The sequence below is a fragment of the Lagenorhynchus albirostris genome, chromosome 11, assembly GCF_949774975.1.
Source record: "Lagenorhynchus albirostris chromosome 11, mLagAlb1.1, whole genome shotgun sequence".
Taxonomy (NCBI): Eukaryota; Metazoa; Chordata; class Mammalia; order Artiodactyla; family Delphinidae; genus Lagenorhynchus; species Lagenorhynchus albirostris.
The window spans coordinates 61575522-61602783 of NC_083105.1; the positions used below are offsets into that span (position 1 = coordinate 61575522).

Consider the following 27262-nt stretch of genomic DNA (forward strand, 5'->3'; position numbering starts at 1 on the left):
TTTCATACTGGAGGGACCTGGGGGGTGAAGGAGAACCCGATCCCTACTCCAGGGGAGCACCTTATCAACTCCTTTCTCCACCCTCACCCCTGTCATCCACCCCACCCTGGAGCCTGGGGGAGCATGGCCCCCAGTGACACCTAGCCACAATGCCCTGGCAATGCTGGGCTTGGCCTCCTGCTGGCTGGGGTCACTCAGCTCATGCGGACATTGGCCTCTCCCTTAGCTCCTGCCCTTGACCCTTGGGGAGCCTGACAGATAGGGTAGAAAGAGTACAGTGGATTCTAGATCCAGCTTTGCTGTGTGACCCCAAGCGCGTCTCTTCTCTCTGGTGCGCAGATACCCCATCAATAAAGAAATACTCAACAAATTCCTTCCCCCTCTGTTGTCCCGGGATTGTCCCTTCAGCTAGGGTTTCAGCTCTCCTAGGCTGGCAGCTGTGGCTCCCTTTATCCTGCCATTCTGATTTTGAAGCCATGGGTTGCCCTACCATTCTGACCCTGTGCCAGGGTGTGGTCCTAGGGCTGTGGCATAGAGAGGAAGAGAGGGTTCTGGGGTTGCAGAAGATCCTGACCTTGGTGAATTCCAGAACCTGCCTGGGTGCTAGTCCTGCTTCCACATGTGGGTTGGGAAAAATATGGGAGCCTCCCCCTTTCCCTGAGTGGCACCTCTAGGGGTGCCCTGGGAGATCAGAACCCAGAGCTTCCAGAGGGGGCCAGTGAGACCCCAGAGACTCCAGAGGAACCATCGCTAGGAGAAGAGAAGGGGAGAGTTTGCAGTGTTTCTGCAAAACACTGAGGACAAAGCACTACCGGGCAGTTGGGGGTGAGAGCACAAGGGCAACCTTGTCCCACTAGTACTCAAGACAGTCTGAGCAGCGCCCAGAAGAAAACAAAAAACAAAAACCACACCTCAGAAGAGAGGACCCTCAGACACTGCCCTTGCATGGGAACACAGAAGGCCTTGGGACCCTCTGGGTGCTCAACATCTCCTCTGGGAAATGTATCTGTAACTTCCAACCTAAGCTCAGATCCCTCTCCTCCTGCGGCAAAGTGGGTTCTGCTGCGGGCTGCTGGCCCTGCAGATTTCCTTTCCCACCTGCATCACCGCTGAACACTTGCGTCAGTGTGTCTGACAGAATTCTGTCTACCCTTGTCCTGGGAGCTCCACCGGGAGAGGGATGTGCCTTTGGGACTTTCTCGGGTGTCCCCAGTGCCTAGCCCAATGCCCAGGCACAGAGTAGACGCTCTATATGTATCTGCTGAATGAATGCACCAATTAATGAACGCCTTTGGACACCTCCAAGCCGATCACAGGTCTGGGATTCATCCTGTTGGCCCAGTGTGAATGCTGCCTTCTTGGGGAAGCCCTCCAGGGAAGCCCACTGTTTAGACGTCACATCGCATTCTCCACTGCCCACCTCCAGGGCTCTCGGTCCTCCCCCGAACCCACCCCACTCGGAGTGGCATTAGTGCAGGGCGGTGGACTTGCTGGGCTGTGTGTGTCCCACCCTCTGCATCCCGGGCAGGCGCAGGGGGGTGGGGCGGAGGAGAATGAAAGAGTGAGTCTACCAGGCTTAGGCTGAGAGGCCGAGGCAGTCCAGGGAGTGGGGGTCGAAGGCGGCTAGCGGACGGGGCGGGCCGGGCCGGCTGTCTTCCCCTTTGCCCTTCGACCCAGGAAGCCGCTCACACCCGGCGGACACGCTCGGCCGCCCTATTGCCCAGTCCCGGCCCCCACCCCTCCCACCTCGGGGACTGCTCCTCACCCTGCTCGGCCTCCACCCCCACCCCAACTTCCCGCTCCAACGGCCCGGGAGAGGCGGGAGCGGGCCTGAGAGTGGCGCAATGACACTCCACACCAAGGGTCATTTGCTCTTTTTCCCCCTCTGTGGCTAATTTATTTTAGAGCCTGGGGAGGAGAGGGGCGGGGCCGGGCCGGGCGGGTAGAGAGGAGGGGCCGGGCGAGCCCAGGGGAGGTGGGGGCGGGGCGGGGGCGAGGAGGGGAGGGCGGGGAAGCAGCCGGGGTGGAGAGGGCCGGGGAAGGGGCGGGAGTTGGGGGGAAGGGAGGGGCACGAGGGGAGGGGAGGAGCAGGGAAAGGGGAGGGGAGCAAAGGCCTGCGAGGGAGGGCGCTGGGGGCGGGCGAGGGGAGGCGGGGGTGGGGGTGGGGGTCCTGCCTGCGGGGGGAGCCGGGACGGCCCCTTGTCCGGCCACCCCCACTGCCCAGTCCCGCTCCCGCCCGCGGCGGCCGCAGCAGTAGCGGCTCCAGGATGGTGAGCGCCGCTGCCCCCCAGCCCCGGCCTGTCGCCCCCGGCCCGCGCCCCAGCCCCGGGGCCGGACGCCCCCCCAGGCCGCGCACACTCACCTAGGACCCGGCCGGGATGCCGAGGTACGGGGCCGCGGGCCCGGCGGGGGCAGGCACGGGAGCGCGCGGGCGGGCCGGGGTCAGGGGGTGGTGACCGTTCGTTCGGTCGGGGTGTCCGGAGCTTTGTCCGCGGGCGCGGGGCAGTGCGAGGGCCGGAGAGGGCGGGGGCTGCGGGGCGCGGGGTTCAGCGAGGCGGGGGTCGAAGGGCAAGGCCAGCGAGAGACCCCAGCGGGTGCGTGGGAGCCGAGGGTCACTTCCCGGGGGGAGGGGGCGGGCAGAGAAGGGGCTCTCCTCTCCGCAGCCGACGGGCACCCTCTTCGCCGCCCCCTTTGGTGCGGAGGCTGCAGCAATAGCGAGCAGCAGGCTCTGGGGGTAGCCTGCGGGATTGGGGGTGGGGAACCAGAATTTGCGGGTTCGGGTCCCAGAAGGATCCAGTGTCCGGAGCCCGAGGGCCGGCCCGAGGCCCCTCCCACTCCGTCAGGTCTTTGTCCAGCGGCCCCTGTGTGTGAGGGAGGGGGGTGGGGACTGGGTTCCAGGCCCGGAGATTCCCCAGCATCGTGACGGGGCAGTGACAGGAGACTGAGGCCACTTCGGGCCCTGCGGGTCCTGCGTCCCTCACGCCCAACCCCTGCCTTTCTTCTCTTCTGGCCCGGGAGAGCATAGCCCCCATCTCAGAGTCGGGGTGTTGCAGGAAGCAACTTACCTTCACCCGTGCGCTACAGGCTGCGAGGGTGACCCTCTGAGCTCCCGGCCCTCTCTCCCGAGAGCCCTTTAAACTTCCCCGCTCCAAGAGCCCTCTCTTGGTCTGTCTACACAGAGATTCCCTTGCTAAGGAACCCGCTCGATAGAGGGTCCTCCGCTAGGGTTGGGCACACAGTAGGTGCTCAGCAAATGTACGCCCCCTTCTCGGCCCCTGGGCGGAGGAGGCCTGGGAAGGGGTCTACGCGGGGGCGAGTGTAAGTGGCCTGGAGTCTGCGTCCACAGGCAGCCAGGAGTCCAGAGCGCAGCGGTGGGTGGACGGGTGGGTGGGCTGTTAAAGGGACGGTCACTAAATCAGGATTAGGCCGTGGGGCTGTCAGGCTGCCAGGCCCTGTCTCCATGGATACCTAATTTGGAGGAGAATAGAGGACGGAAGAATGTTTGTGTTGTCGTCAGCGCGGGCTGCCGCGGCTGAGCGGACTCCAGCCGTCGGCCAGGCAGCGAGGAATGGGTATCCGTTTCGAAGCCCACTCTGGGCTTCCGCGGGGCGGGAGAACTTCTCGGTTCTCGGGGCCCAGAGCCTTCCCTGTGGAGTCGCTGGAGTGGGCCAGGTGATGCAGTGGTCCAAAGAACTCTGACCCTGCACAGGGGAGCCCCAGAGGTTCTGGGTGGGAGCCCCAGAGTCCAACCTGAACCCCTGTGCATCGTCCTGGAAGCGGCCGGGCTGGGGTTCCTCAGATCCCCCATCCCGGAGCTCCTAGCCGGGAGCAAGCGCCGTCCTCCGCTGCGCTGTGACCCCGGAGGACGGACGCGCTGCGCGGCTCGTGGCTGAGCGCCGCGGGGACCCAGCCGCACGCCGGTACCCAGCGGCCGCGGGAGCGGCGGGGCAGGGGGCGGGACGGGACTTAACTGGGGTGGGCGAGAAAGGGGCGGGGCCTGCCGGCCAGCTTCGCTCCACCGGGTGACAGGCCTCGTCAATCCCCCTCTCCCGTATTTAACGCTATTTCATTTATTTCCACTTGATCCCACTGGTGTCCTCAGCAGCCGCCCCTGTAAGGAGCGACCCTCGTGCCCTCCCTGTAATATCTTCTCGGGGGAAAGCCCTCTTGCGCCAAAGGGAATTAGTTCTGTGGGGCAGTGGAGCTGCTCCGGGGGAGGCCCAATAACCCCCACTTTTCAGGGGGCCCCCCGTCTCCTCAGGAGAAGAAGAGGAGGGCTGAGAGACCCAGGGATGAGTTTGGCTTTCCGAGGGCCTGCGGGATTCTCGGGCTGTGGTGTGAGGGTGGGCTGGGCTGGGCTGGGGATCCCATGAGTGGACAATCCCACTGCGCCGACTGGAGCGGGGCAGGAGAGGGACCAGGCCCGAGTGTGCTGTTCTCAGAGCCCTTTCCTGCCTTCCTCCTGGTCATCCATGGCCACAGCTTTTTATGGAGCAAGAATCCCCGCCCCTCCCCTCCCCTCCCCTGCCTGGGCTGCAGCTTTATTGCTGAGACCTCAGACTCTCTCCACGCAATTTCACGCCTCTCTGCCTTCGCTCTGGCTGTCCCCTCAGCCAAATGCTTTCCCATTGTCCCTGTCTCTCCACAACCTCCTCATTCTTCAAGGCCCAACTCGGATGCCACACGTCCTCCATATACGGTCTCCAGAGCCCGCAGCTCTTGTCACTTGCTCCTCCCTACATGTTCTCCTAACCCTGCACCTGTGCCTCCTGTCAGCCTCTGAGGCTGAGTCCACGCTAGGCTTTTCCTCCTGGAGGACAGGGTGGAGCATATACTTCCCCGCGCCCCGTCCCCACTGGGGATGCCTGGCACCTTGTGGGTGCTCCATAAATATTTGTGGGCTGAATAAAAGGGGTTTTGTAAGGGCAGCCTGCAAAGCATGGCATCTGAACACTTGCAGGCAAATAACTCTGTGCTCCTGGGTGGGGGGAGACCCCTGGGTGGCTCTCTTCCTCCTCCTCATTTGCTGACCCTCCCCCATCCCCAAGTCCGGGGAGGACTTTGCCCCTTCCTTTCCCCACAGACCAGCATTCTTTCCCTGCCATTATCATCCTGTTAAACAGAGAGACCAGTCAGGATCCATATGGATCACATTAACAATTGCTTATTATCTGGGCCAAGACTGCCCCCACTCTCCACCCCCAGCTCCTCCTGCTGCAGCTGCTGGACCCTTAGGAGCCCAGCCTTCCCGCCTCCCCCTCCCCCCACCTCTGTCAGCCAGGGATCGCAGGGGACAGGCTGGTCTCCCTTGCTCTCCCCATGCCTTCTAGCAGAAGTCTGCTGCTTCTTGACTTGGCTGGCGGCTAATGACTCCTCTACCTGATTTAATGAAAACCAGGTTCTTTGCGGGAGCATGGCTCAGTGAGGTTCCAGGGCCGCTGTGGAGAGAGGTGGACCTGAGGCCGGGTACACCTGGGGTCCACAACCCCGAGAGCCTCTGCCTTCCCGGGGACAGAGGCTGTGGGCTGGGGTAAGCCCCACTAGGCCGACCATGGGGTATACCGATGCCTTCTGCCATCTCAGCCCTGGGCTGGCCCTGCTCCCTTCTTGGAGCTGGCAGGCTAGTGAGGAAGAGCAAAGCAGGAGAGGCCCTACAAGGCTACGTGGGTCCCAAGCCTTATGCCGCAGTCAAAGAAGCAAGAAATCTTAGAGTTTTCCAGAGTGGCTTGAGTGCTGAGGTCGGCCTTGAAGGATGAGGGGTGCGGTTTATGTTTCAATGCATGTAGCCCAAGAATACTAGGAATGGGAGGGTCTTCCAGATGACCCAGTCCTGGGTGCATAACTTTTTTTGATTTACAGACCCCTCAAAAGCCATCCCCAGAAAAATGCACTTCCATCACTCGATACTAGACTTTGCCTTCTGCTTTAGAGGGTCCTTGGACCCCGTGACACCCATGGGAACCCTACATCAGGAAACCCTCCCCCCAATCCAGACCCCCCTGACGTGCTGAGAGCAGAGTGGGGCCTGCAGCCCAGCACTCCTGCCCTCCACGTGGTGCTGTCTCCATGGAAGGTGGACAGGATGAGCCAAGAGACCAGGGGCATCGGACGGAGCTGCTGGGCCAGCCTCTGAGCGGGAAAGGTTCACACTGCCTGGGTCGGGGTATGGGCTAGTCACCTCTGATTGTGTCACCTGGAGAGAGGAGGTCCAGGGGTTGTTTTGTTGTAGGACCCACTCATCCCCAGGAGCAAGGATGCGTGGCAAGAGAGTCTAGCTCTCCTCTGAGCACTCTCGTAAGCGACTTGATGAATCATAGCTAATATTTACGTACATAGTGCTTATTAAATATTCTATATCTCATCTGAGAAGTGGGACTAATCATGGTGCCCTCCTCATAAACATTGTCGTGAGGATTAAATGAGGCAGGGGCCGGAAGCCCTGAGTCCCAGTCTTGAAGGACTGTGGGCCTGTGAGGGCCTGGTCAGAAACGCAGGGGACAGAGCTCAGGGCTATACAGATCCTCCTTGACTTACGATGGGGTTATGTCCCAATAAAACCATTGTAAGTTAAAATTATTGTAAGTCAAAAACACATTTAATGCACCTAGCCTACTGAACATCATAGCTTAACCTAGCCTACCTTACAGGTGACCGGAAAACTTCCGTGAGCTTACAGTTGGGCAAAATCATCAAACACAAAGCGTACTTTATAATAAAGTGTTCAGTATCTCATGTAAGTTATTGAAGACTGTACCGAAAGTGAACAACACAGTGGTTTAATGGGCGCAAAATGGTTGTTTCGTATCAGTTGTTTACCTCGTGATGGCATGGCTAGCCGGCGGGAGCTGCGGCTCACTGCCACTGCCCAGCGTCACCAGAGAGGATCGTACTGCATATTGATCGCTAGCCTGGGAAAAGATCAACATTCACAATTCAAAGTACGCTTTCTACTGAATGCGTATCGCACCACTGTGAAGTCAAAGAGTTGTAAGTCAAACCATCGTGAGTTGGGACGTCTGTGATTGCTGTTGATGTTGACATTTTCCTACTTGGGCCAGCAGGAAAATGGAGAAGGGATTGCAGTGGGAGGCATCCAGGTGCCTGGCTCTCTTTTCCTTTGGTAAGGAGGCGTGGACAGTCAGCCTTTGCAATTCACCTTGGGGACTGGTGGAGGGGTGGGGTGTCCTCAGTGAATGGTAGCATTAGGCAGTGGCCTCGGACCAACCTCCGTAGGCCCTAATCCCAAATTTATGATGACCAATCATGCCCCCCACCCGAGGGGCCAAGCCCTGGGCTGCAGTGACCCTGCCACTAATCAGGTCTAATTGCCCTGGACAAGTCACATACTCTGTTTGTGTCTCTATGTCTTCATCTGCAAAATGGGGGTAAGAACACTAGTGAGTGAGTTCGTAGGTGATAGAGGTGTTGGTTTCACATAGTGTGTCCTTTGTCTCTGAAGTACATGCCTACCTCTGGTGACCCACGTGGTGATTCAGTACCCACTGCAGAGAACCAACTCCCAGCGCAGGAGCAAGGAGAAAAAGGGGACATGAGTGTGAAAGTTCTGGCCCAGGGCAGGGTTTGCCCAGGCCATCTTTGAAGCTCTCTCCGAAGTAGAGTCAGGGCAGGAGCGGGGGCTCAGGAGGTAGGTGAGAGGGGAGCCAGCTTGGCTACCTCTGGAATCCGGGAGGTGGAAGCTGCCTCCCGCCTGCCTCCCCTCACCGCCTGGCAGATTCAAGCCACCTGATCCCCTGCTCAGTGCTGGAATCAATCAATCGGGGATGGATGGGAAGATGTGGCAAAGAGGCTGCATTTTATTCTAACAAACCTGGGTAGAACACCTGCTGGGTGCTGGCACCGTGCCAGGTCCTGGGCCGGGATTCCTGGGCCCCTGAGACTCCCCACACACTCCCCAGGCACCTACATACCAGCCCCTGAGTGGGGCTTTCCTGCCTCGGATCTTCCATAACAACCCTCGGCTTCCCGTGTGGCCTGGAAGGAGCAGATCCCATCCTTAGCCCTGGCGCTGTTTGCTTTGCTGCAGGTACCCACGTGAAGCACTGCTACACTCACCTCACACTCAGCAGGGCCCTGAGCCAGGCCCAGATATACTTTATCCGGACAGGCTTTCATCCAACAAGCATTATTTCTGATGTGCTCCCCCTTTCCAGGAGCTTACAAGACAGTCAAGGACCAGCGGATAGGCCAAAGGACAGGCTGAGCTTTCAGAACCACTCTCCTCGTTTTCCCTGCGTAGGAGGGAGCCTCCGAAGGTGCTTGAGCTGGGGAGCGGTAGACAGGACCCAGGATGGGATGGAGAGGAGAGACTTGGGAAAAGACCACTCCCTTCACAGCAGGGCCTTGCATCTTCAGCAGAGTCCCGAGGAGACTTCTTTTTCCCCGAGGGAGGCTGTTCATAGGTGACAGAGGCCCTAATTCGGGCTCTTCCTCTCCTCTCTGCAATTTTTCTGGGTCATCCCCACTTACATGTCTAATAGGCACTGCAAACCCAACAAGTCTAAAAACCGAGCTCCGGCCCACCCCACCCCGATGGGGCATGCTCCATCCTGTTGACAGTGGGAATTAGGAAACTGGGAACGTCCACCTGCTGCTGTCTGGCCTGTTGGGCCCTTGGATGCTTGAGAGTCTGGGGTGGTTTTTCTTCTTTCCAGACCAGTGGGGAAAGAAAACTGGCGAGATTCGGGTTATACTGCAAAAAGATACCTCCCGCTGCCTCATGTTCTTCCACATCTACCCAATCTACCTGGAGGTTTCTGTTGGGGCAGAGGGGCGCCAGGGGGACTTTGGCCACCAGGGGGGATCGCCCCTCCCACCCAGCTCCTCAGAGAGACAGAGGTCATTGGTGGCCAGACGCTCACCCCTCTAGGAAGGGGCTCCTTTTCCAGGTATCCTGTGTTCTGTGTGGGATGCCCATCCTCCTGTCACCATCTTCCATACTGTAGCCCTCTCGGGTCAGAGTTTTGGGGTTTGAGCCCCTTATTGGGAAAGATGGAGCTGCCTCATCGGGGTGGGGTTGGTCAGGAGTTCAGCTTTTAGACTTGTTGGGTTTGCAGTGCCTATTAGACATGTAAGTGGGGATGACCCAGAAAAATTGCAGAGAGGAGAGGAAGAGCCCATCAACTTGCCCAAGAGTGCCCCACCCTGTAGGCAGCCTCTCGTGTTGAATGCCTCTACTGATGGGGAGCTTATCACTTCCAGAGACAACCTACATGTTCTCAGACAGCTAACATTAAGGCAGAAATCTTTCATGGCAGATTCGTCTCATTCGAGGATGGGGTGGGGGAGAGCCGAGGGCCTGCACAGAGCTGCCACCCAGCACCATGTCCTAGCTTGGTGACTTCGACGAGTTAACTATGCCTCAGTTTCCTCCTCTGTAGCATGGGAGTAACAGTCGTACTTCCTTCCTGGGGTTATTGTGAGGATTACATGCGCTCACGTGCTTACAGCAGTGCTTGGCACGTGTGCTGGGGACCCAGACCAGAGCAGACAGGAGTTGCTGTGGTGGTTGTTTGGTTTTCGCCTAGCACCATCCCCCCCATTTCTCTTTCTGTTCCTGTGGCCCCGCAGGTGGAGGGGGCCACCCCCTGGAGGACAGCCCTGCCCACTCACGCCCAGGTAGACCGGCCAGGCTGCATAGCTGGAGTTACTCAGCTCGGCTCCCCCAGGGCTGGGAAGGGAGTAGGAGGGGGCAGAGGCAGGCAGCCGCTGGGGAAGCCTGCGTAGGCTGCCTGGGCCTGCTCCCTTACCTCTGCTCTGCTCTGGCCCTGTGCGGGGTGTCTCTCACACACCCCTATGCACGGGGAGGGGGGTATATTCGGGGCCCGGGAACATAGGATCACACAGACTTTAATGCTTAAGCCTTTCGGAGGTCACATGCCACCCAAACTGACTCAAGTCAACCTTGGATCCTAAGCTTGGCTGGGGGGAAGGGGGTGGGGTCTGAGAGGGGGCCTTTGTCTCTTGGGCTAAACACCCGTGATCCGTGATCCCGGAGGAGCTCACGAATAGAGTTGTATTCCAATGTCATTAATTCCCTTTGTAGCCCCGTGTATTGAATATTTAAAAAATTCTACCCCCTGCCCAGGTTTATTAAGGTATAATTGACAAAGTAGTCCCATGTGTTATTTGTTTCTTAACTGAGGTATCATTGACATGTAACATTAGTTTCAGGTGTACAACACAATGATTTGATTTTTGTATATAGCATGAAATGGTCACCGCAATAAGTCTAGCTAACATCTGTCACGATATATAGTTACACCTTTGTTTTCTCTTGTGTATTTTTATCTCATACACTGACAAATACTTTTGAGAACAGGCCGCAAGGTTTACTAGATTGCACAAGGGGCCTACGACTGAACACCGGTCAAGAGCCCTGACCTCCTCCCCCTCCCACAGCCATGCAGGGCCAAGTCCCAAGGGACGAAGGGCCCCAGACGCAGATCCACGAGGAGACAGGCACTAGGAGGGTTCACCCAGCCCCGGGGAGCAGGGCTGCCGGAGCTGGCCAGTAACCGCCGTGACCACAGCCTCCTCCGCCAGTGCCCGCTGCTGTGCCCACTCTGTGTTGAGAGGCCGAGTGCGCCCCAAGAGTCCCAGGGACAGGAAAAGTGTGGCTCGGGAGGAAGTTGGGTCTGGCATGGTGCGGGTTCCCAAGAGGGACCTGAAGGGGCATGTGACATTATCTGGGCATTTTCTAAGTTGGACAGAGGGCAGAGAGGGGGCAGGGCACTGGGGCTCCTTCTATTGGCAGAGGAGGAGTGGGTGAGAGGTGCTCTAGGACACAGGGCAGCAGGGCCAGGGTTCAGGCAGGACATCCAGGGAAGCCGTGGTCTGGGACTCGGTTCCCCCCACAGTCCCAGCCAGCAGTCGAGAGGGGCAGGACAGGGGCCTTACACTGCAGGGCGATGCCGCCCTTCTGGGGCCCAGCTTGGAAAGTGCCCTTCTCTCCTAGGGGTCTCTCAAGCGCATTGGATCCTCTGTGCCAGTGTCTCCCCGACCCCGCCTTTTTCAGGCTGAAGTGCTTGGCCAGCCCTCTTGGGAGCCAAGTCAGAGCCAGGCCTGGTGTCTTGCCCCATCCCCTGGCTCCCTCCAGCCACTCTTGAGAGTACCACCCTTCCTTCACTGCCCTCATGCCAGCGTGGGGGCACGCTGGGCCATGCTGGTTCCCCCATTTCACACCGGAGGAAACAGAGAGGTTGAGACACTTGCCCCACATCTCAGAGGCTGACCCACTCCATGCATCATCTGAGCCCTAGGAAGGAGGTGGGACTGTGACCTCCAGAAGGACCCCTGGGCTTGCCAGGGTGGGCTCAGAGACCCCCAGCCCCAATGGCAGTCTTCAGACACCTGCCTAACTGAAGTCACCAGTGAGTCCAGGCTGCATTTGAGGGTCCCTGGGAGCAGCCAGTGAAGGTGAGGAAAGGAGGAAGAAGGGAAGGAGTGTGTCCTGCTGCCCAGTGGGCTCGCACTATAAACCCCTCCTAGCAGTCTGTTGGGGGCACTCAGTGACGTCATGGAGATCGAGCTCCGGGTCCAGGAGGCAATGGCCTCTGGGAGATAGCAGCCTGACCCACCAAGTCCTCCGGAAAGCATGGACATAGGGTGAGCCCTCCCTCCCTTTGTGTCCTGTCCCAGGGCCCAGCAGTTAAAGCCCCCACTAACCTGCTCCAACACAGCTCAGGTAGTGAGAAGAGGGCGTAGTAGGGTGGGCTGTGCTGCCCTTAACGCAGTTACCAGCCCCGAAGACTCACTTTACTTGGCCTTGATGAAAATTCTACTTGCCCAGTAGGGCCACTCTCAAGCAGGCATGGAGAGAAGCCAATCGGCTTTGCTAACCTTCATTGAGGGCCGAGTGGTTGATAGCCCAGAACCTCCCAGAGCTGTAGGTAGCTTACAAGAGGATGCCTGTTAACCAGAATGGTTTTCTGTTCCTGAAATTTCAGGCAGCCTAAATAAAGCAAACAAAATCGAGGTAGGTGGAGACAAATGGAGTTTTCTTTGGGGGAAGGGGGAAGGGTGATAAGTAGGCCAGTTCTCTCTACCTGCTGTCTCCAGGGAGATAGATGAATTGGGGATAGGAAACCCGTATTCCTTGCCCTGTGTTTCTGGATATCTTCCCAGCCTGCGGAAGGGGTGAGATTGTGTGGCTGGAAGGAGAGGGCTTAGAGCATCTCCCAGCAGCTACAGCCACCAGGATGAGGGTCAAGAGAAAACATGGAGGGGCTGTCGGAAAGAAGGGAGTGGGCAGGAGAATAGGGCTTCAGAGCTGGAAAGGTGATTAGCAGCTCTGATGAGGCTGAAGGCAGCCCCGGCAGCCCCGGGGCAGCACAGGAGGGAAAAAGAGCTGTCATGCATAGAGGGCAGACCTGGTGAGTCCCACCACAGTCAGCCAGATCGCAGTGGGTACAGGCAGGTCCCCAAGCCCTGGGGGTGGATGTGCCTCATGGGGATTGGGGGTGGGACTGAGTCTTCAGATAAAGCGTTGGCTGCCCTGTCCTGGGTCTGGCACCCCAGGACCTTCTGCAAGAGAGGGGAAAGCCCAGGAGCCGTGCCCAAGTTCCTAGGGGAGTAGATGGGCCGTTTGATCAGTGAGTGTGTAAATTGGGATTTTGTGGATCGCTTATTCACTGCTGGAGCTGGGGCCCCCAAATTCCTCTGTGCCCCAGAATGCTTAATTTAGTCCTGAGCTTTCCCCTGGGAGAGGAGGGAGGACAGCTCCCCACAGGCCCCCCTCCCCTCCTGCTGTGTCTCCTCCCAAGGCCCCAGGCTTTGTCATTGCAGGTTGAGTGGTTCAAATGTGCTAATACACTCCCTGGGGGCCGCTGGGCAGTGGGACTTACCCTTCAGTGCTGTGATTGGCTAGAAAGACCATGGGAGGGAGTTCATGGCGGCAGCTGGGAGTGTGTGTGTGTGTGTGTGTGTGTATGTGCGCACGCACGAGCGCACACACGTGCTGTGCGCCTGTTTGGGGGGAGTTTGGGGGGGCTGTCCGTCCTGCTCAGACCACTGGGCAGAGACAAAGGATCTTCATCTAGCCTGGAACGAGGATTAAGTCCAGAATAAGCCACGTCCCTACCTGGTCAAGCTGGTTAGGGAGCCCACCTGTCCATCTTTACATCCTCTTATTACCTCTTGACGTGGTGGGACTTATTCAGTGTGCGCTGAATGGATGAGTGACCACATGACTGACTGCGTTTTTAACTGGGGTTGTGTCTGCTAGAATAATCCAGCATCTACAGATTCCTAAATCTCCCCCTAAGATTCCTAAGTACCCCCCCTTCTCTCACTGCTGACACAAGGGCGGGCATGAAGGACTGGCCAGACCTCAGGGGACACAGCTGTGACCCCCAGACTCTGTTGCACTGAAGAGTGCTTTCACAGTGATCACGTTTTTCCCTGCCGGCCCCCATCTGTCCATGGGATTTAATGAGGATGAGGATGGTAGGCGAGGGGGGATGGGTGTTAAGCAGCTGATGGGGGAGGGAAGGAGGCAGAGCCTGGAGGGCCAGATGACAAACTGCCCTGTCCTACTGTCCTCTCCTCTTCAGCCTGCCCCTCCTCTGCTGGTGGCAGGCGGGACAGGTTGGGCTGGCGGGGTGGTGGGTTCAGCTCATCTGCCCTCCCTCCCCGGCTCCTGGGGAAGCTGGAGTCCTGAGGAACGGAATCCGAGTCCTAGGGATGTCTTACCTGGAGACCCTAAGAAGTGAGACTCCGTTCAAGTTCAAGAGAAAGCAGCGGAGGCTCCAGCTGTAGTGGGAAGCACCCCGGCTGCAGAAGCAAGTCCTGGCTGGGATGAGAGCAGCACAGTTCCCATGGAACTTCCTGCAGTGGTGGGGATGCTCTGCTCTGCGTCCGTGCTGACCACGCAGGTGCCACTACCGCGTGTGGCCAGTGAGAGCTTGGAGTGTGGCTAGTGTTGTCGAGGAAATTCCTTTAATTGAATTTCACTTTAACAAGACATTTTTTATTTTTAAATAATTAATAAGTCATTATAAGTGATTTAATTCTAAATAATACATTTTAATGAATTTAAATAGCTCCCTGTGGCTAGCAGCTGCGATGTGGGCAGCACAGGATTAGAGGCTGTGTTCAGAGGTGGAAGCCAGGCTCTTGGGTGCAGATCCCTTCCTGCCTGTGTGACCTTAGGCGGGGTTGTTCGCAGCGTGCGGTGCCCCCTCCCCAGTCTGTCAGAGCACCCCAGCCCCAGTGCGGGTGGGTGACCGAGCGGCCCTTAAGAGGTCCCGGCCGGTGAGGGGGCCCAATACCCAGGGACAGACCAAGAGCCCAGGGTGGGAAAGGAGTGGCTGTATAGAGCTCTAGACTTTGAAGCATCTTAGAACTTCCTTGGGGGTGTCAGTCCTAGAAGGCTTCCTGGAAGAGGGGATAGGGAGCAGGCTTGGGCTGGAGCTGTGCCTGAGAGCCTCGCCCTGAGGGGGCCCTGTGTTTGGCACCCAGGCACCTTGGCCAAGGCTGAGATAGGGAGGGGCTGGCAGCATGGGCTGAGAATCTCAGCTTCCCCTCTTACTAGCTGTTGTGGCCTTGGGAGAATCACTCTCCCTTCTCTGAGCCTCCATTTCCTCTTCTGTAAAATGGGGAGAATATGTTTATCTATCAGGGAAGTCGTGAGGATGAAACTGAATGGTAATTATTCAAGTTCTCTGCAAACACTAGAAGGCCGGGAGAAAGGGAAGGTTTATCCTCAAGGGTGCTCGGCCCCTGGCCTGGCCTCTCAAGACGACAACAGATGGTCACAGCTTGTCTGTGGCCCTGACCGCGGACACAAGCAGGGATTTCTGCACTCTCCCCTCCCCCCAGCGCGTGTGCACACACACAGCCCAGATGGGGGCTGCTTGGCCGGCCTCCTGCTGTTTGGCATTTGACATATGAGGAGTCCAGGGCCAGAGCACACCCCACGCCCCCTGCCACCCCCATCCCAGAGAGGAGCCAGACTGGCGGGGAGGCCTTACTACCTTGAGGAAGCAGGATCCCAAGGGCCCTGATCTCTTTACCATGTGTCCAGTGGCCTTTGATGGGAATTCCATTGCCCCTTTTGTCCTCTCCCAGAGGCCTGGCTGGGGGAAGAGAGGAGGAGGAAGAATTTTTTGGGGAAAAAGAAAAAAAAAAAAAAAAAGGAAGGCCAGGTGGGGTCCCTGGGAGGCTGGGTGTCCTTCGGCTCCAGCCAGATCAGGGCTGGGTATTTCCTCTGGTGTTCACAGACACGGATTCCCCTTCCAGGCAATCCCTCCCCGTCCACTCCTGAAGTAATTCCCTGGCTTTGCCTCTTGCCACCCTCAACAGCTCACGTGGGCTCAAATTTAGTCACCTGGGTTTTTTTCTTTATTTGGACGCAAAAGCACTTTCAAGCCTCTTTGCTCATCCATCCATCCATCCATCCATCCACTCTACAGAGTCTATTAAGAACTTACTGTGCACTAGGTACTGTCCTAGGTGCTTGGGATAAGACAGTGAACAAAACCAAGTACCTGCTTTCGTGTAACTTTCCAATGGGTACAAGAAGATAAAGCCACAAGTAGGTCAGATTATGATGAGTGCTACAGAGGACATCAGGTTGGGGGGTCAGGTCTGATGAGGTGACAGTTGAGCAGAGGCCTGGAGTGAGTGAAGGTGTGAGCCGTGCAGAGGCCTGGGGAAAGAGTTTCAGGCACAGAGTGCAGCAAGGCCAGGGCCTCTGAGGCGGGAGCAAAGCCAGTGTGTGGGGAGCAGTGAGGAAGCCAGTGTGACTGGAGGGGAGGTGCCAGGGGACAGTGGCGGGAGGGGAGGCCCGGAGGGGAGGGGAAGCAGATGGGTGGGATGAGGTCGGCTACTAGGAGGACTCTGGCTTTTCTTCCCAGTGAGATGGGAGCCTCTGGAAGCTTCTGGGCAGAAGAATGACATGCTCAGACATGTTTTCAAAGGTCCTGTGGCCACTGCATTGCGACTAGAGAGTGGGGCACAAGAGTGGACATGGGGAGGGGAGAATGGGAGGCCGCTGCCGTCCTCTGGGTAAGAGATGTCGCCGGAGTGGTGAGAGGTGGCTGCAGTTTGGATAGATTTGGAAGCTGGGGACAGTCTGATTTGCTGGTCTGAGGTGTGAAAGAGAGAAGTTAGAAGTGACCCCAAGGTTTCTGGCCTGAGCACCTAGAAGGGATGAGGCTGCCGTTTCCTGAGGTGGGGAAGACCCAGGGTGGGAGTAGTGGGTGGTGGGTAGGTCGGGGCTGGGTGAGAAAGTCAGAAGTTTGATTTTTGGACACGTCAATTGTGTCCATTAGACATTTAAGCGGGGAGGGGTCAGGAAGAAGGTTGACTATGCCAGTGGGGTGTGCATGGGGGGGAGCTAGGCTGGAGAATCCTCAGTGCACAGCCGATGGTCAAGGCCGTGAGCCTGGGTGGGGTCTCCAAGGAGTTAATGTGGAGAGAAGCCTCCAAGGACTGAGCCCTGGGCTCAGCAAGGCTCGGAGGGGAGGGGTGAAAGGAGGGTCTGAAAGAGGTGGAGGAGGAGAGGGGGCGGGGCGCCCAGTGAAGAAGCTTCAGGAAGGAGGGGGGACCGGCTGAGTCCAATGCCGCTGAGCTGAGGACTGGCCATCTGACTGACGGTCAGACTTAACAACGCGCACGCAGACAGCTGGAACGCTGGGTGTGAAAGCCTGGATGGAGGGCGTTCAAGAGAGAATGGGAGGGGAGGAAGCAGAACTTGTAGCATAGGCATCTTTTAAACTCTTTCTTGTTTTTGTTTTGTTTTTGATTTTGGTAAAAAGCAAGCAGAGTGCAATAGGATGTAGTTGGAAGGGGATCAAGAGACCCTCTTGAGCTCCCCCGACCCCAAGATGGGAGAAGGAACAGCACGTTGGTGGGCTGATGAGGATGACCCAGTAGAGGGGGAAGCTGGTCATGCAGGACAGGGGAGACTTGAGGGAACACGGTCCCTGGGCATCGAAAGGGGACGGGATCCGGGCGCAAGAGGAAGAACAGCCTGTGTTCTTACTGCCAGGAGGGGCTTCCTCCAGCTCTCCCCGAAAGGCAAGGGGTCAGTTAGGGCTGGAGTGGCCAAGGAGGATGCGTGAAGGAGGAGGGACCTGCCGTGGGCCTTGAAAGATGGGAACGAGCTAGTTGGCACAGGGAGAGCTTTCCAGTGAGTAGACCTGGGTGGGCAAAGCCCTGTAGGCTGGACTGAGCAGGGCCGTTTCCCAGGTGTCTTTTAGCTCCGACCATTCCCACCTCCTGGCACGTGACCCCTTCCTCATCTCCCTATGGCTCTCCCTTCCCCCTTCCCCAGCTCCAGTTCTCCACCATTTTTCCAGCCAAGGAGTGAGTTTAGGGACATGGAGGGGAGTGTTGAGATCTGCTGGGTAGACCCCTGCTCCCCTCCGGGGTCTGCTCCCCCATTTGTATCCTTGCTTTACCGGAGCCTGTGGAGGTGCGAAAACACTGGCCAGCAGGAGGAGGCCCTCTTTCTGACCTTTGGCAAGCAGGACCTCCTCCCTGGGACTGTTTTATCATCTGTAAATACTATCTACTTAGGTGGGGTGTTGGGTGGTGAGTGATGACACGGGTGCGCCGGCACTGCCTGCTCAGCTCCGTGGCGAACACACCCCAGTGCTTTCTGTCCACAGAGACCCATTTTAGGTGCCGCCCTGATTCCCCACCGAAAACAGGCTCCACAGCCTCCCAACTGCCAGTGTTCATTCTTTTCTTTTCTTTCTTGCTCTTTCATTCTTTCCTTCCCTTCCTTCCCTTCTTTCTTTCTTTTTCTTTCTCTCCATCCCTCTTCCTTTCCTTTCTCTTCTCTTCTTTCCTATGGCCATAACCACTTTCACCTCATCTTCCCTGTGAGACGGTAGAGTTGCAAGGAAGGGCTGGGTCCGGGTTTGCCCCTGTGACAGCTGTTGCTCAGTGGCTGGCACTCTGAAGGTATATGACAGTGTTTGCTGGCTGGACGGAAACAAGACTGTGAACCTGAAGAAATTGGGCTGCCGCCCTTGTGGCGCAGAGTTTTGTAGCTGCCTCTCTGGCCTCTTCTGGTTCATCCCCTAAACACTTACTGAGCCCGACCCATGCTAGGCCCTGTGTCTAGGGCGGGGTGCTGGGGGTCCACCTGCGCTGGGGGGACAGCTTCCTAGATGGTGGGTGCAAGGCCTGAGGCAGGTGACCTGTCCTGTCCTCCAGAGGCTCCCGGGTGCCCTCCCTCTCCTCCCCTCTTGCAGTAACTGGGGGTTGGCACGAGGGGGCAGGGCCCAGTGGATGGGGGAACTGTCCCCTTCAAGCTCTGCCAGGCAGCCAGAGACCCCCGGGGCATCAGTTGTGAGCGAGAGACAAAAAGCCTGGGACAAAAGGCCTGTGGGAGCCGTGGTGAATAGATTAATGAGATTTCCATACGAGGCCCAACAATGGGATTCTCCACTCCAGCCCCTTTGTCCCAGGCTGAGATAATAGAGCCCGAGGAGCTGGCCCGGGAGGGTGACATCGGCCCTTCTCCACCCAGGACTGGAGACACCACACAGCTGCCCCTCCTTCCTGCCCCGCCCCCAGCCCTGTGGGTCAGGGAATTCTGAACCAGAGAACTTCTGTGAGTTGGGGAGGGCGTGTTAGGGGCCCCCTTACGGAGTCAGAGGGGGGTGTTGACACTGCATGGTTGGGGTCACCTCAGCCTGTATAAAACTCATTTAAAGGGTTCCTAGTGAGAGCAAGTTTGCTGTCCATCATCAACAGCATCTCATTTGACGCTGAAGAAAGTGAGGCTTGGAGAGGTTAGTGTCTTGCCCGTGGTCACGTAGGGACAGCTCAGGGCGTCTGCTGCCTCTTGATGTCAGAATGAGGGTGGAGGCGTGTGTGAGGGAGAAACACTCCTCCTGTGTGTCCCCCTTTCTCTCACACTGCTTCACTTCCAACACCAGAACTGTGGGTTTTCCCCACACCAGCCAGTTCTGGGACACCAGCTGGGTGTCCTCCATATGTAACTCAATCCTGACACAATCTACTGGAGGTAGCGGCAGCTCCCACGGGTTAAGGGCCCAGTCCTACAAGACTGCCCCCTTCAGATGCCAGTCACGAGTCTGGGCTGTTATCTGTGCTTCTGACCAGTGTGGGGTGTAAATCAGAGGTTCCCACGACCCCCTCCTGCAGTTCGATTAATTTGCTAGAGTTGCTCATGGAGCTCAAGAAACCAGTTTACTTACTAGATTACTGGTTTATTATGAAAGGATTTAAGTCAGTAACAGCGGGATGGAAGAGACGCATAAGGCAGGTATATGGGAAGATGCATGGAGCTTCCTTGCCCTTTCCCAGCAGCCACCCTCCCAGCACCTCCACGTGTTCACCAGCCCAGAAGCTCTCCCAACCCCGTCCTCTGGGGTTTTTGTGGAGGCCTCTTACACAGCCAACAGCGATTAAGCCGTTGGCCACTGGCGATGGCGCTCAATCTCCAGCGCCTCTCCTTTCCCTGGAAGGTGGGGTGGGGGGCGCTGAAAGTTCCAACCCTCTAATCGTGGCTGCTTCCCCTTGCAAGCAGGCTTCATCTTTAGGTTTCCTAGGAGCTTTCCCAAAATCACCTCATTAACATAAACTCAGGTGTGGTTGAAAGGGACATGTTAGGAATCACAGGAGACCAATTTCATCTTTATTGCTCTGAAGCTGTTTCAGGAACTCGGACAAGAGAGCAAATATTATAATGAAAGATGCTCCCTCTTATGCTTAGGAAATTCCAAGGGTCTGGGGAGCTGTGAGTCAGGAACAGAGGGTGAAGACTAAATATTGGGCTGGCCAAAAAGTTCGTTCGGGCCCACCCGTATCATAAATCACACTATCACAGCCTGTGTCAGACCTGATGCACGGAGTGTCCTGGGCCTGGTCCACGGGGATCGGAGAGGCCCACGAGGACTGAAATCAGTGCATTGAGTGCCTTGGCCATTTGTAAAGGCCCAATCACTTCCCTCTTTGATCCTGGAAGACTTCCTACAAGTGACGGGAGGGTTTTATAGAATTCTTTCCTCCCCCTCCATCCAGCAATTCTTTGTTACTATTTATTGACCACCTATGAGTTTGAAGGACTGCACTGTGTGTGTGGAGTCAAATGGAGTTCCAGCCTCCCAGGGTCTGCAGAGAAAGAGTTGCTTCAGGAGCCTGACCTCCTTTGCTCCCCAAAGGGTGCAGTTTCAAAAAGTGGCATTTTCTCCACAGAGTCCCAGCCACCCCCAGCGAAGCCCACACACCCAAATAAGGAAGTGTCTGCCCAGCCTAGGGGTGTGAGTGCTTCTCAGATGGCGAGGTTGCGGGTGAAAGGGACAGCTCTACTCGGGCTGTTTTGCAGTGAGAGGGCACATATTCTTCTACGTGTGGGGCACAGTTAACTTGGGATCCCCCAGGGGGAGATGCTTCCAACTGCAGGTTTGAAGGGTGAGCATACAGCACTTGAAGCATAGCCACATTCCCGGGCAAACACCGAAACACGTTTCCTTAGGGCCAAGGAAACAGCCTTGGTGGAGGCTGTGTCATGGCCTCAGGCTCTTCTCTTGCCGTGAGTACCAAGGGCTAGACCAGGGAGATAGTGCAGCCAAGAGGTCAGGGCCTGGGCCCTGTAGTTAGACTGCTGGGGTCTGAATCCTGCTCCCCTGGGTAACAGCTGTGTGACCTTAGGGATGTATTAACCTGTCTGTACCTCAGTCTCTTCATCTGCCAAATGGGGATGAAGACAATAGTATTTCTCATTGGGCTGTTGTGAGGGCTACACAAGACAGTGCATAAAGCACGGAGAAGGGGCTGGCTCTGCCCCCAGTGGGGACACAGAGGAAATGGCATAAGGACCAGTCTGTCATATCAGAGCTGGAACATTCTTCACATTCCCCCAACCCCAAGGGGAAGTGACTTGTTCGGATTCACTCAGCAAGGTTGGGCCACTGCTCAGGTTCCTAATTGTACCATTTATCATTCTACTTTATATCCGACGCTGGACTGTGTACTTATGTTATCTTTTTAAATCCTCGTGGCCATTCTGCAAGGCATATGTCATGCCCTTTAACAGGTGGAGAAATTGAGCTTCAGTGAGGTTAGGCAGCGTGCTCAGGCTCACATCATGAGTGTTTGAACCTGGATTCAAACCCAGGTCTCTCTGATTCAAAACCCATACGTTCCCCCAGTCCCCCAGGCCTTCCATCATGTGTAGCTCAGCTGATGCAGGGACTGCAGTGTGCCCTATGAACCTGGGAAGGAGGTGGGGCCCCTCTCCAGGGGAGATCCCTCCAGCTCCTGACTAGCAGGCCCCACCTCCCCGTGGGAGAGGAGAGGGCTGTAACTGGCCTGAGGGTGAGGGCAGGGACACAGCATGCTCTACCCTGCTATCACTGCAGGCAGAGAGTGACGCTTGAGGGAAGAATGAAGGAGAAGGGCAAGAGAGATGGGCTGGTAGTTAGTAGGGGACTTAGGGTAAAGGAAGTCTTTCTGAAAATGGGAAAGAATTAAGCTTGCTGTGGGGATGAAGCCAGGCCATGGTAGTGGGGAAGAACAGTTCATTCATGGGGCAAGGTCCCAGCCTGGGCCAGATGGGGTCATGGGTTGAGGTGGAGGGACCCTCAGGCCGCCTGGCCTGCAAAATGGATGCAGATGGAGATAAAGGTGAAAATAGAAGGCCAGAGGTGAGGGAGACGTGCCCCTGGCGAAAACGGAAGAGAACAGCCTGGAGCGGAAGGCCAGTATCTGAGGGCACTGAGGGTAGAGACAATCTCAAAGTGGGTGGGATGAGCTGTGGTGGACAAGGGCCCCTTTGGGCAGGGGCTAGGAGAGCCTGCAAGGGGCTAAGCCCGGAGCAGATGAGACAGACGGGTAAGGAGCTGGGAGGACAGGCTTGGAGGGCCAGAGGTAGTGGGTTCCCGGAGTCCACAATGGCTGAGGTGGAGTGGTTCGATGTGGACCAGGGCCCGAGTGCTTGCTCGGTCTGGAGAGAGGGGACCTGAGTGAAGACTGCTGCAGGCCAGGGCAGGAGCCGGCTGAGGGGCAGGGAGGATACTGCAGGACAGCCACAAGGAGGGGCAGCGGATCTGGCAGTGGGCGAGGGAGATGTGTGTGAACAAGTCCACACCCAGAGCCTTCCTTGCTGTGTCTATGTGTGTCCTTCTGGGAGGGGACACCCTTTTCCCCCAGCATGCCCAGTTTAATAAGTTCAGGGAAAGTGCTCTCATCACATTCAAATCTCTTTTCCCTATATTAAGGAGCCAAAGCTCCCTATCTATATTCACAGATAATAGTGAATTAAAAAAAAAAACAGGTTTGGGGGGCTACGTCATAACACAATTTTTGCATTTGTATGACTCTGATGTTACCACATATGACCCTGCAAGCAGAACCACTTGGGATTTCTGATATCCCAGGACATTACCCGTTTGACAATAGGTAAAGCCTCTGTTCTTCGGAGACCCCTCCGTAGGAGCGGCATATCTGCATCCCTCAGACCTCACCCTCAGTTCTGCTGTCTCTGCTCTGCTCTCTTGCCATTGGTGGCCAGGACCACCTCTCAGATGGAGGCGAAACAAATCTAAGAACTCCTCTATTAAAGATTTAGTATCCGTGGCTCATGCCTTCCCTAGGGCAGCGGGGATGAGAGTAAATAGTTTTATTTTCAAAGACTGTCCTCACCCAGTGACATCAGGTTACAGCCATAAGAGGTGATATAGTCAGGCTGCTGCAAGTAAGGGCAACTGTGGAGAGCCTGAGAAGCGGTCTGATTACTTCCAGCCTCTTCTTCTACCACTCCCCCCATATATACCCACTTGCAAGGCTCCAGGGACCCAACAGTTCTTGGTGCTCCCTCTAGGCTTACAGCGTATAGGTTATGTAGGTTGTGCACTGCACAGGAGCCCTACTTCTAAAGGGGCACAGTTCACATCATAGACGCGGTAGATTTGTAGACTTATTATGACGATTTTCCAGAAGGTGGCAGTAAGGCATCTTGAAGGAGGGAAGAGGGCATATGAACTATTCCAGCCCCGGCTTTCTCAACGCACTGTGCCCTGCATCTTTGAAGGGGCTGGAACCCTCTAGCCCGTCTGGTCAGTTTTGGTCTCTCACCCTTCAAGGTCCAGCAAAGATACTCCTCCCTGGTGAGGCCTTCTCAACCAGGCATGGCACATCCCGCCGAGCCCTAGAGCTCTGGGCACACACCTCTGTTTTCCCACCTCATAAAGGATGTTGTCTGTCTCCTCCACCTGGTTGAACCATCATATTCACCTTTCAACCTGCCCCCATGCCCAGCACAGCTCTTAGTATGTGCTCAGTAAAAAAATTTTTTTTAATTTTATTTATTTATGGCTGCACTGGGTCTTCGTTGCTGCGCACAGGCTTTCTCTAGTTACGGCGAGTGGGGGCTCCTCTTCGTTGTAGTGCGCGGGCTTCTCATTGCGGTGGCTTCTCTTGTTGCGGAGCATGGCCTCTAGGGCACACGGGCTCCAGTAGTTGTGGCATGCAGGCTCAGTAGTTGTGGTGCGCAGGCTTAGTTTCTCCGTGGCATGTGGGATCTTCCCGGACCAGGGCTCGAACCTGTGTCCCCTGCATTGGCAGGCAGATTCTTAACCACTGCGCCACCAGGGAAGTCCCTCGATAAAATTTTGTTGAAGAAAGAATATTGAACCTGTAAGGTTAACGTGTCTTATCAAAAGCTTAGGTTTGAAAAATCATCATCAGCAAAAATCTTCTCTGGCATGTCATGGGCCCATTTAGTCTTTGAGATGTTATCCTCGGATCAGGCCACCCAGTTGGAACCATATGCCTGGCGAGTGCTGTTCCCCAGGCCTTGGATCCCTTTTACCAGTGTGGCCCACGCCTGGACTGGTGCTGAGGGACAGTGGACAAAACGGCTGCGTTAACACTTCTGCCGTGTTTACAGCACGGCCACTGAAGAGGCCACTTTTATTACATCTCACAGGTCGGCTTCCTGAGGTCCATGAAAAAAGTTCCATGATCTCAATGCCAGGAACATTTTTGCTTCTTTTGAGTATGACAGTGTTTTGTTTTTTTTTTTTTTTACTTTGCAAGATGAGTTATTTGGTTCCTGGGAAGCTCCGAGACAAATTTGTGACCCACTTTCTACTATGTGCACTAACTTCGCACTGCTGTGAACTAACTTTGTCCCATCTTCTCTAGAAGACATATATGTCTTTTCTAAACAAAGTTTTTGTACTGTGGTATAACATACTGTGAACGAGGCCGGTGTCAGCACCTGCTCTTTGCAGTCGTCATGGGCAGAATTGGGTCTGGAACCCAGGTGCTCTAACTTCATCAGGTAGAGACTAAAAGAAACCAAGTAGAAAGGAAGTGAATGCTTCTGGGTCAGCCTCTGGGGTTTCCCAGGGCCGATATGGTGCTGCCACTGACACGGGCATCCCTCACTTCAGGCCCAAAGGGAGCCCCTGGAGCCTCAGGGAAGGCTAAGGTGAACAGAGCACTTAGGACTATCAGACTGCTGGGCCACCGCTAGGCCAGGGGCCTTTACACAACCCCAGTGCCTCTGTAGTGCCCAGCACATGGTGGGTGTGCAGCAAATATCTGTTACTGAATGAGCCCCACCTGGGTTTGACTATTCCCAGGGCTGGGGGTGGGGGAAGGGGGGACTACCCATTGCCTGACCCTTCACTACAACAGGTCTAAAAGTAAGGACCATGTGTCCTAGAGGGCAGGGCTAGAGGGGCCAGGACAAAACAATAGTCGTTACCTAGAAGGTGAAGTTAGGGCCAAACATGTCATTTTCAGATCCATCTTGGATCTGCGGAAAGTATTTTCAGATAACTTAATTGTGGGACATGAGGAGCAAGTCAAATATGGTGTTTTTGGTGCCAGAAGACGGCCTAGGGAGGGTGGAACGGTGTGGGTGGATGCAGGAAAAACAGCCTGTCCCAAGCTAAGGTTTAAGAAGGTCGGCCTGTGGCTGGCAGTCGATGGGCTCTCAGAGGCTCTGCAGGGTCTCACTAGACTCTTCTCTCTCTTGCCTGAAGCTCTGTCGAAGATGCACTGGACACCGGAACACGCCCAGCCCCTCAACCAGTGGCCAGAGCAGCACCTGGACGTCTCCTCCACCACCCCGTCGCCGGCCCACAAGTTGGAGTTGCCCCCCGGGGGTCGCCAGCGCTGCCACTATGCTTGGGCACACGACGACATCTCTGCCCTCACTGCCTCCAACCTTCTCAAGCGCTACGCAGAGAAGTACTCGGGGGTCCTGGACTCGCCTTACGAGCGCCCCACCCTGGGCGGCTACGGCGACGCCGCCTTCCTCAACGGCGCCAAGGGGGACCCCGAGCCCTGGCCGGGGCCGGAGACCCCCTACCCCTTGGCCTCGCTCCACGAGGGCCTCCCGGGAACCAAGTCGGGCACTGGGGGCGGCTCCGGGGGCCTCGGGGGTTCCCCGGTTTTAGCCGGTAACCTACCTGAACCCCTCTACGCCGGCAACGCGTGCGGGGGCCCGTCGGCAGCGCCCGAGTACGCGGCGGGCTACGGCGGGGGGTACCTGGCGCCCGGTTACTGTACGCAGACCGGCGCCGCGCTGCCCCCGCCTCCCCCGGCCGCGCTCCTGCAGCCCCCGCCCCCGCCGGGCTATGGCCCCTCTGGGCCTCTGTACAACTACCCAGCAGGAGGCTACGCCGCGCAGCCGGGCTATGGGACCCTCCCGCCGCCGCCCGCCCCGCCCCCGGCCCCCTACCTAACCTCGGGCTTGGCGGCGCCCACGCCCCTGCCCACACCCGCCCCGTCCCGCCCACCGCCCTCCTCCTACGGCTTCCAGGGGGCCTCGGAGGCCGGAGTGTCGCTGAAGCGCAAGGCGGCCGACGAAGGCGCCGAGGGCCGCTACCGCAAGTACGCCTTCGAGCCCGCCAAGGCCCCGGCGGCCGACGGCGCCTCCTACCCCGCCGCGGACAACGGCGAGTGTCGGGGCAACGGGTTCCGGGCGAAGCCGCCGGGAGCGGCGGAGGAGGCATCAGGCAAGTACGGTGGCGGCGTTCCCCTCAAGGTCCTGGGCTCCCCCGTCTACGGCCCGCAACTCGAGCCCTTTGAGAAGTTTCCGGAGCGATCCCCGGCGCCGGCTCCCCGCGGGGGCTTCGCGGTGCCGTCCGGGGAGCCTCCCAAAGGTGTGGACCCGGGGGCCCTGGAGCTGGTGACCAGCAAGATGGTGGACTGCGGGCCGCCGGTGCAGTGGGCGGACGTAGCGGGCCAGGGCGCGCTCAAGGCGGCGCTGGAGGAGGAGCTGGTGTGGCCCCTGCTGAGGCCGCCCGCCTACCCCGGCAGCCCGCGCCCGCCGCGGACCGTGCTGCTCTTTGGGCCGCGGGGCGCCGGCAAAGCGCTGCTGGGCCGCTGCCTCGCCACGCAGCTGGGCGCCACGCTGCTGCGCCTGCGCGGAGCCACGCTGGCCGCGCCGGGCTCCGCCGAGGGCACGCGCCTCCTCCAGGCCGCCTTCGCGGCTGCGCGCTGCCGCCCGCCCGCGGTGCTCCTTATCAGCGAGCTGGACGCGCTGCTGTCAGCTCGGGAGGACGGCACGAGCGCCGCGGGCGCGCTGCAGGCGCCGCTCCTGGCCTGTCTGGACGGCGGCTGCGGCGCGGGAGCCGACGGCGTGCTGGTCGTGGGCACGACCTCGCGGCCCGCGGCCCTGGACGAGGCGACTCGCCGGCGCTTCGCTCTCCGCTTCTACGTGACGCTGCCCGACGGCCCGGCCCGCGGGCAGATCCTGCAGCGGGCGCTGGCCCAGCAGGGCTGCGCGCTGAGCGAGCGGGAGCTGGCGGCCCTGGTGCAGGGCACCCAGGGCTTCTCCGGGGGCGAGTTGGGGCAGCTGTGCCAGCAGGCGGCGGCCGGGGCGGGCCTCCCGGGGCTGCAGCGCCCCCTCTCCTACAAGGACTTGGAGGCGGCGCTGGCCAAGGTGGGCCCTAGGGCCTCGCCCAAGGAGCTGGACTCGTTCGTGGAGTGGGACAAAATGTACGGCTTCGGACACTGAAGGCGCTCCGTGAGGCCGCGGGAGCCGCCGCCCCCCTCCCCGGCCCTCTGTTCGCGGAGTGAGGGATATGGGGTGGGGGAGAGAAGGGGGCGCCGGTGGATGTTTTTGTTTCGTGGGAAGGAAAATGCTTCTGCTAGGCAGATAGATGCCGTATGCGCTGTGTACTCAGGTTTTTCCTATTTATTGTGGACGGGAAGCTCGCCATCTCCGCCCCGCGGACGGCCGGCCCGGGGCCGAAGGAACTCCTGCTCTCTCGCCACAATCCTTTTGTCTCCTTGCTTTCTG

At 57.7% G+C, this 27262-nt stretch overlaps 1 protein-coding gene across 1 annotated transcript; it reads left to right on the plus strand.

Annotated features, from left to right (window-relative positions):
* The first annotated feature begins 2294 nt into the window (after positions 1 to 2294).
* Positions 2295 to 27118, plus strand: FIGNL2 (fidgetin like 2). The gene is made up of 2 exons (XM_060166192.1): positions 2295 to 2386; positions 24996 to 27118. The coding sequence occupies exon 2, from the start codon at positions 25007 to 25009 to the stop codon at positions 26975 to 26977; it is 1971 nt and encodes a 656-aa protein (XP_060022175.1). The 5' UTR covers positions 2295 to 2386; positions 24996 to 25006; the 3' UTR covers positions 26978 to 27118.
* The last annotated feature ends 144 nt before the right edge of the window (positions 27119 to 27262 follow it).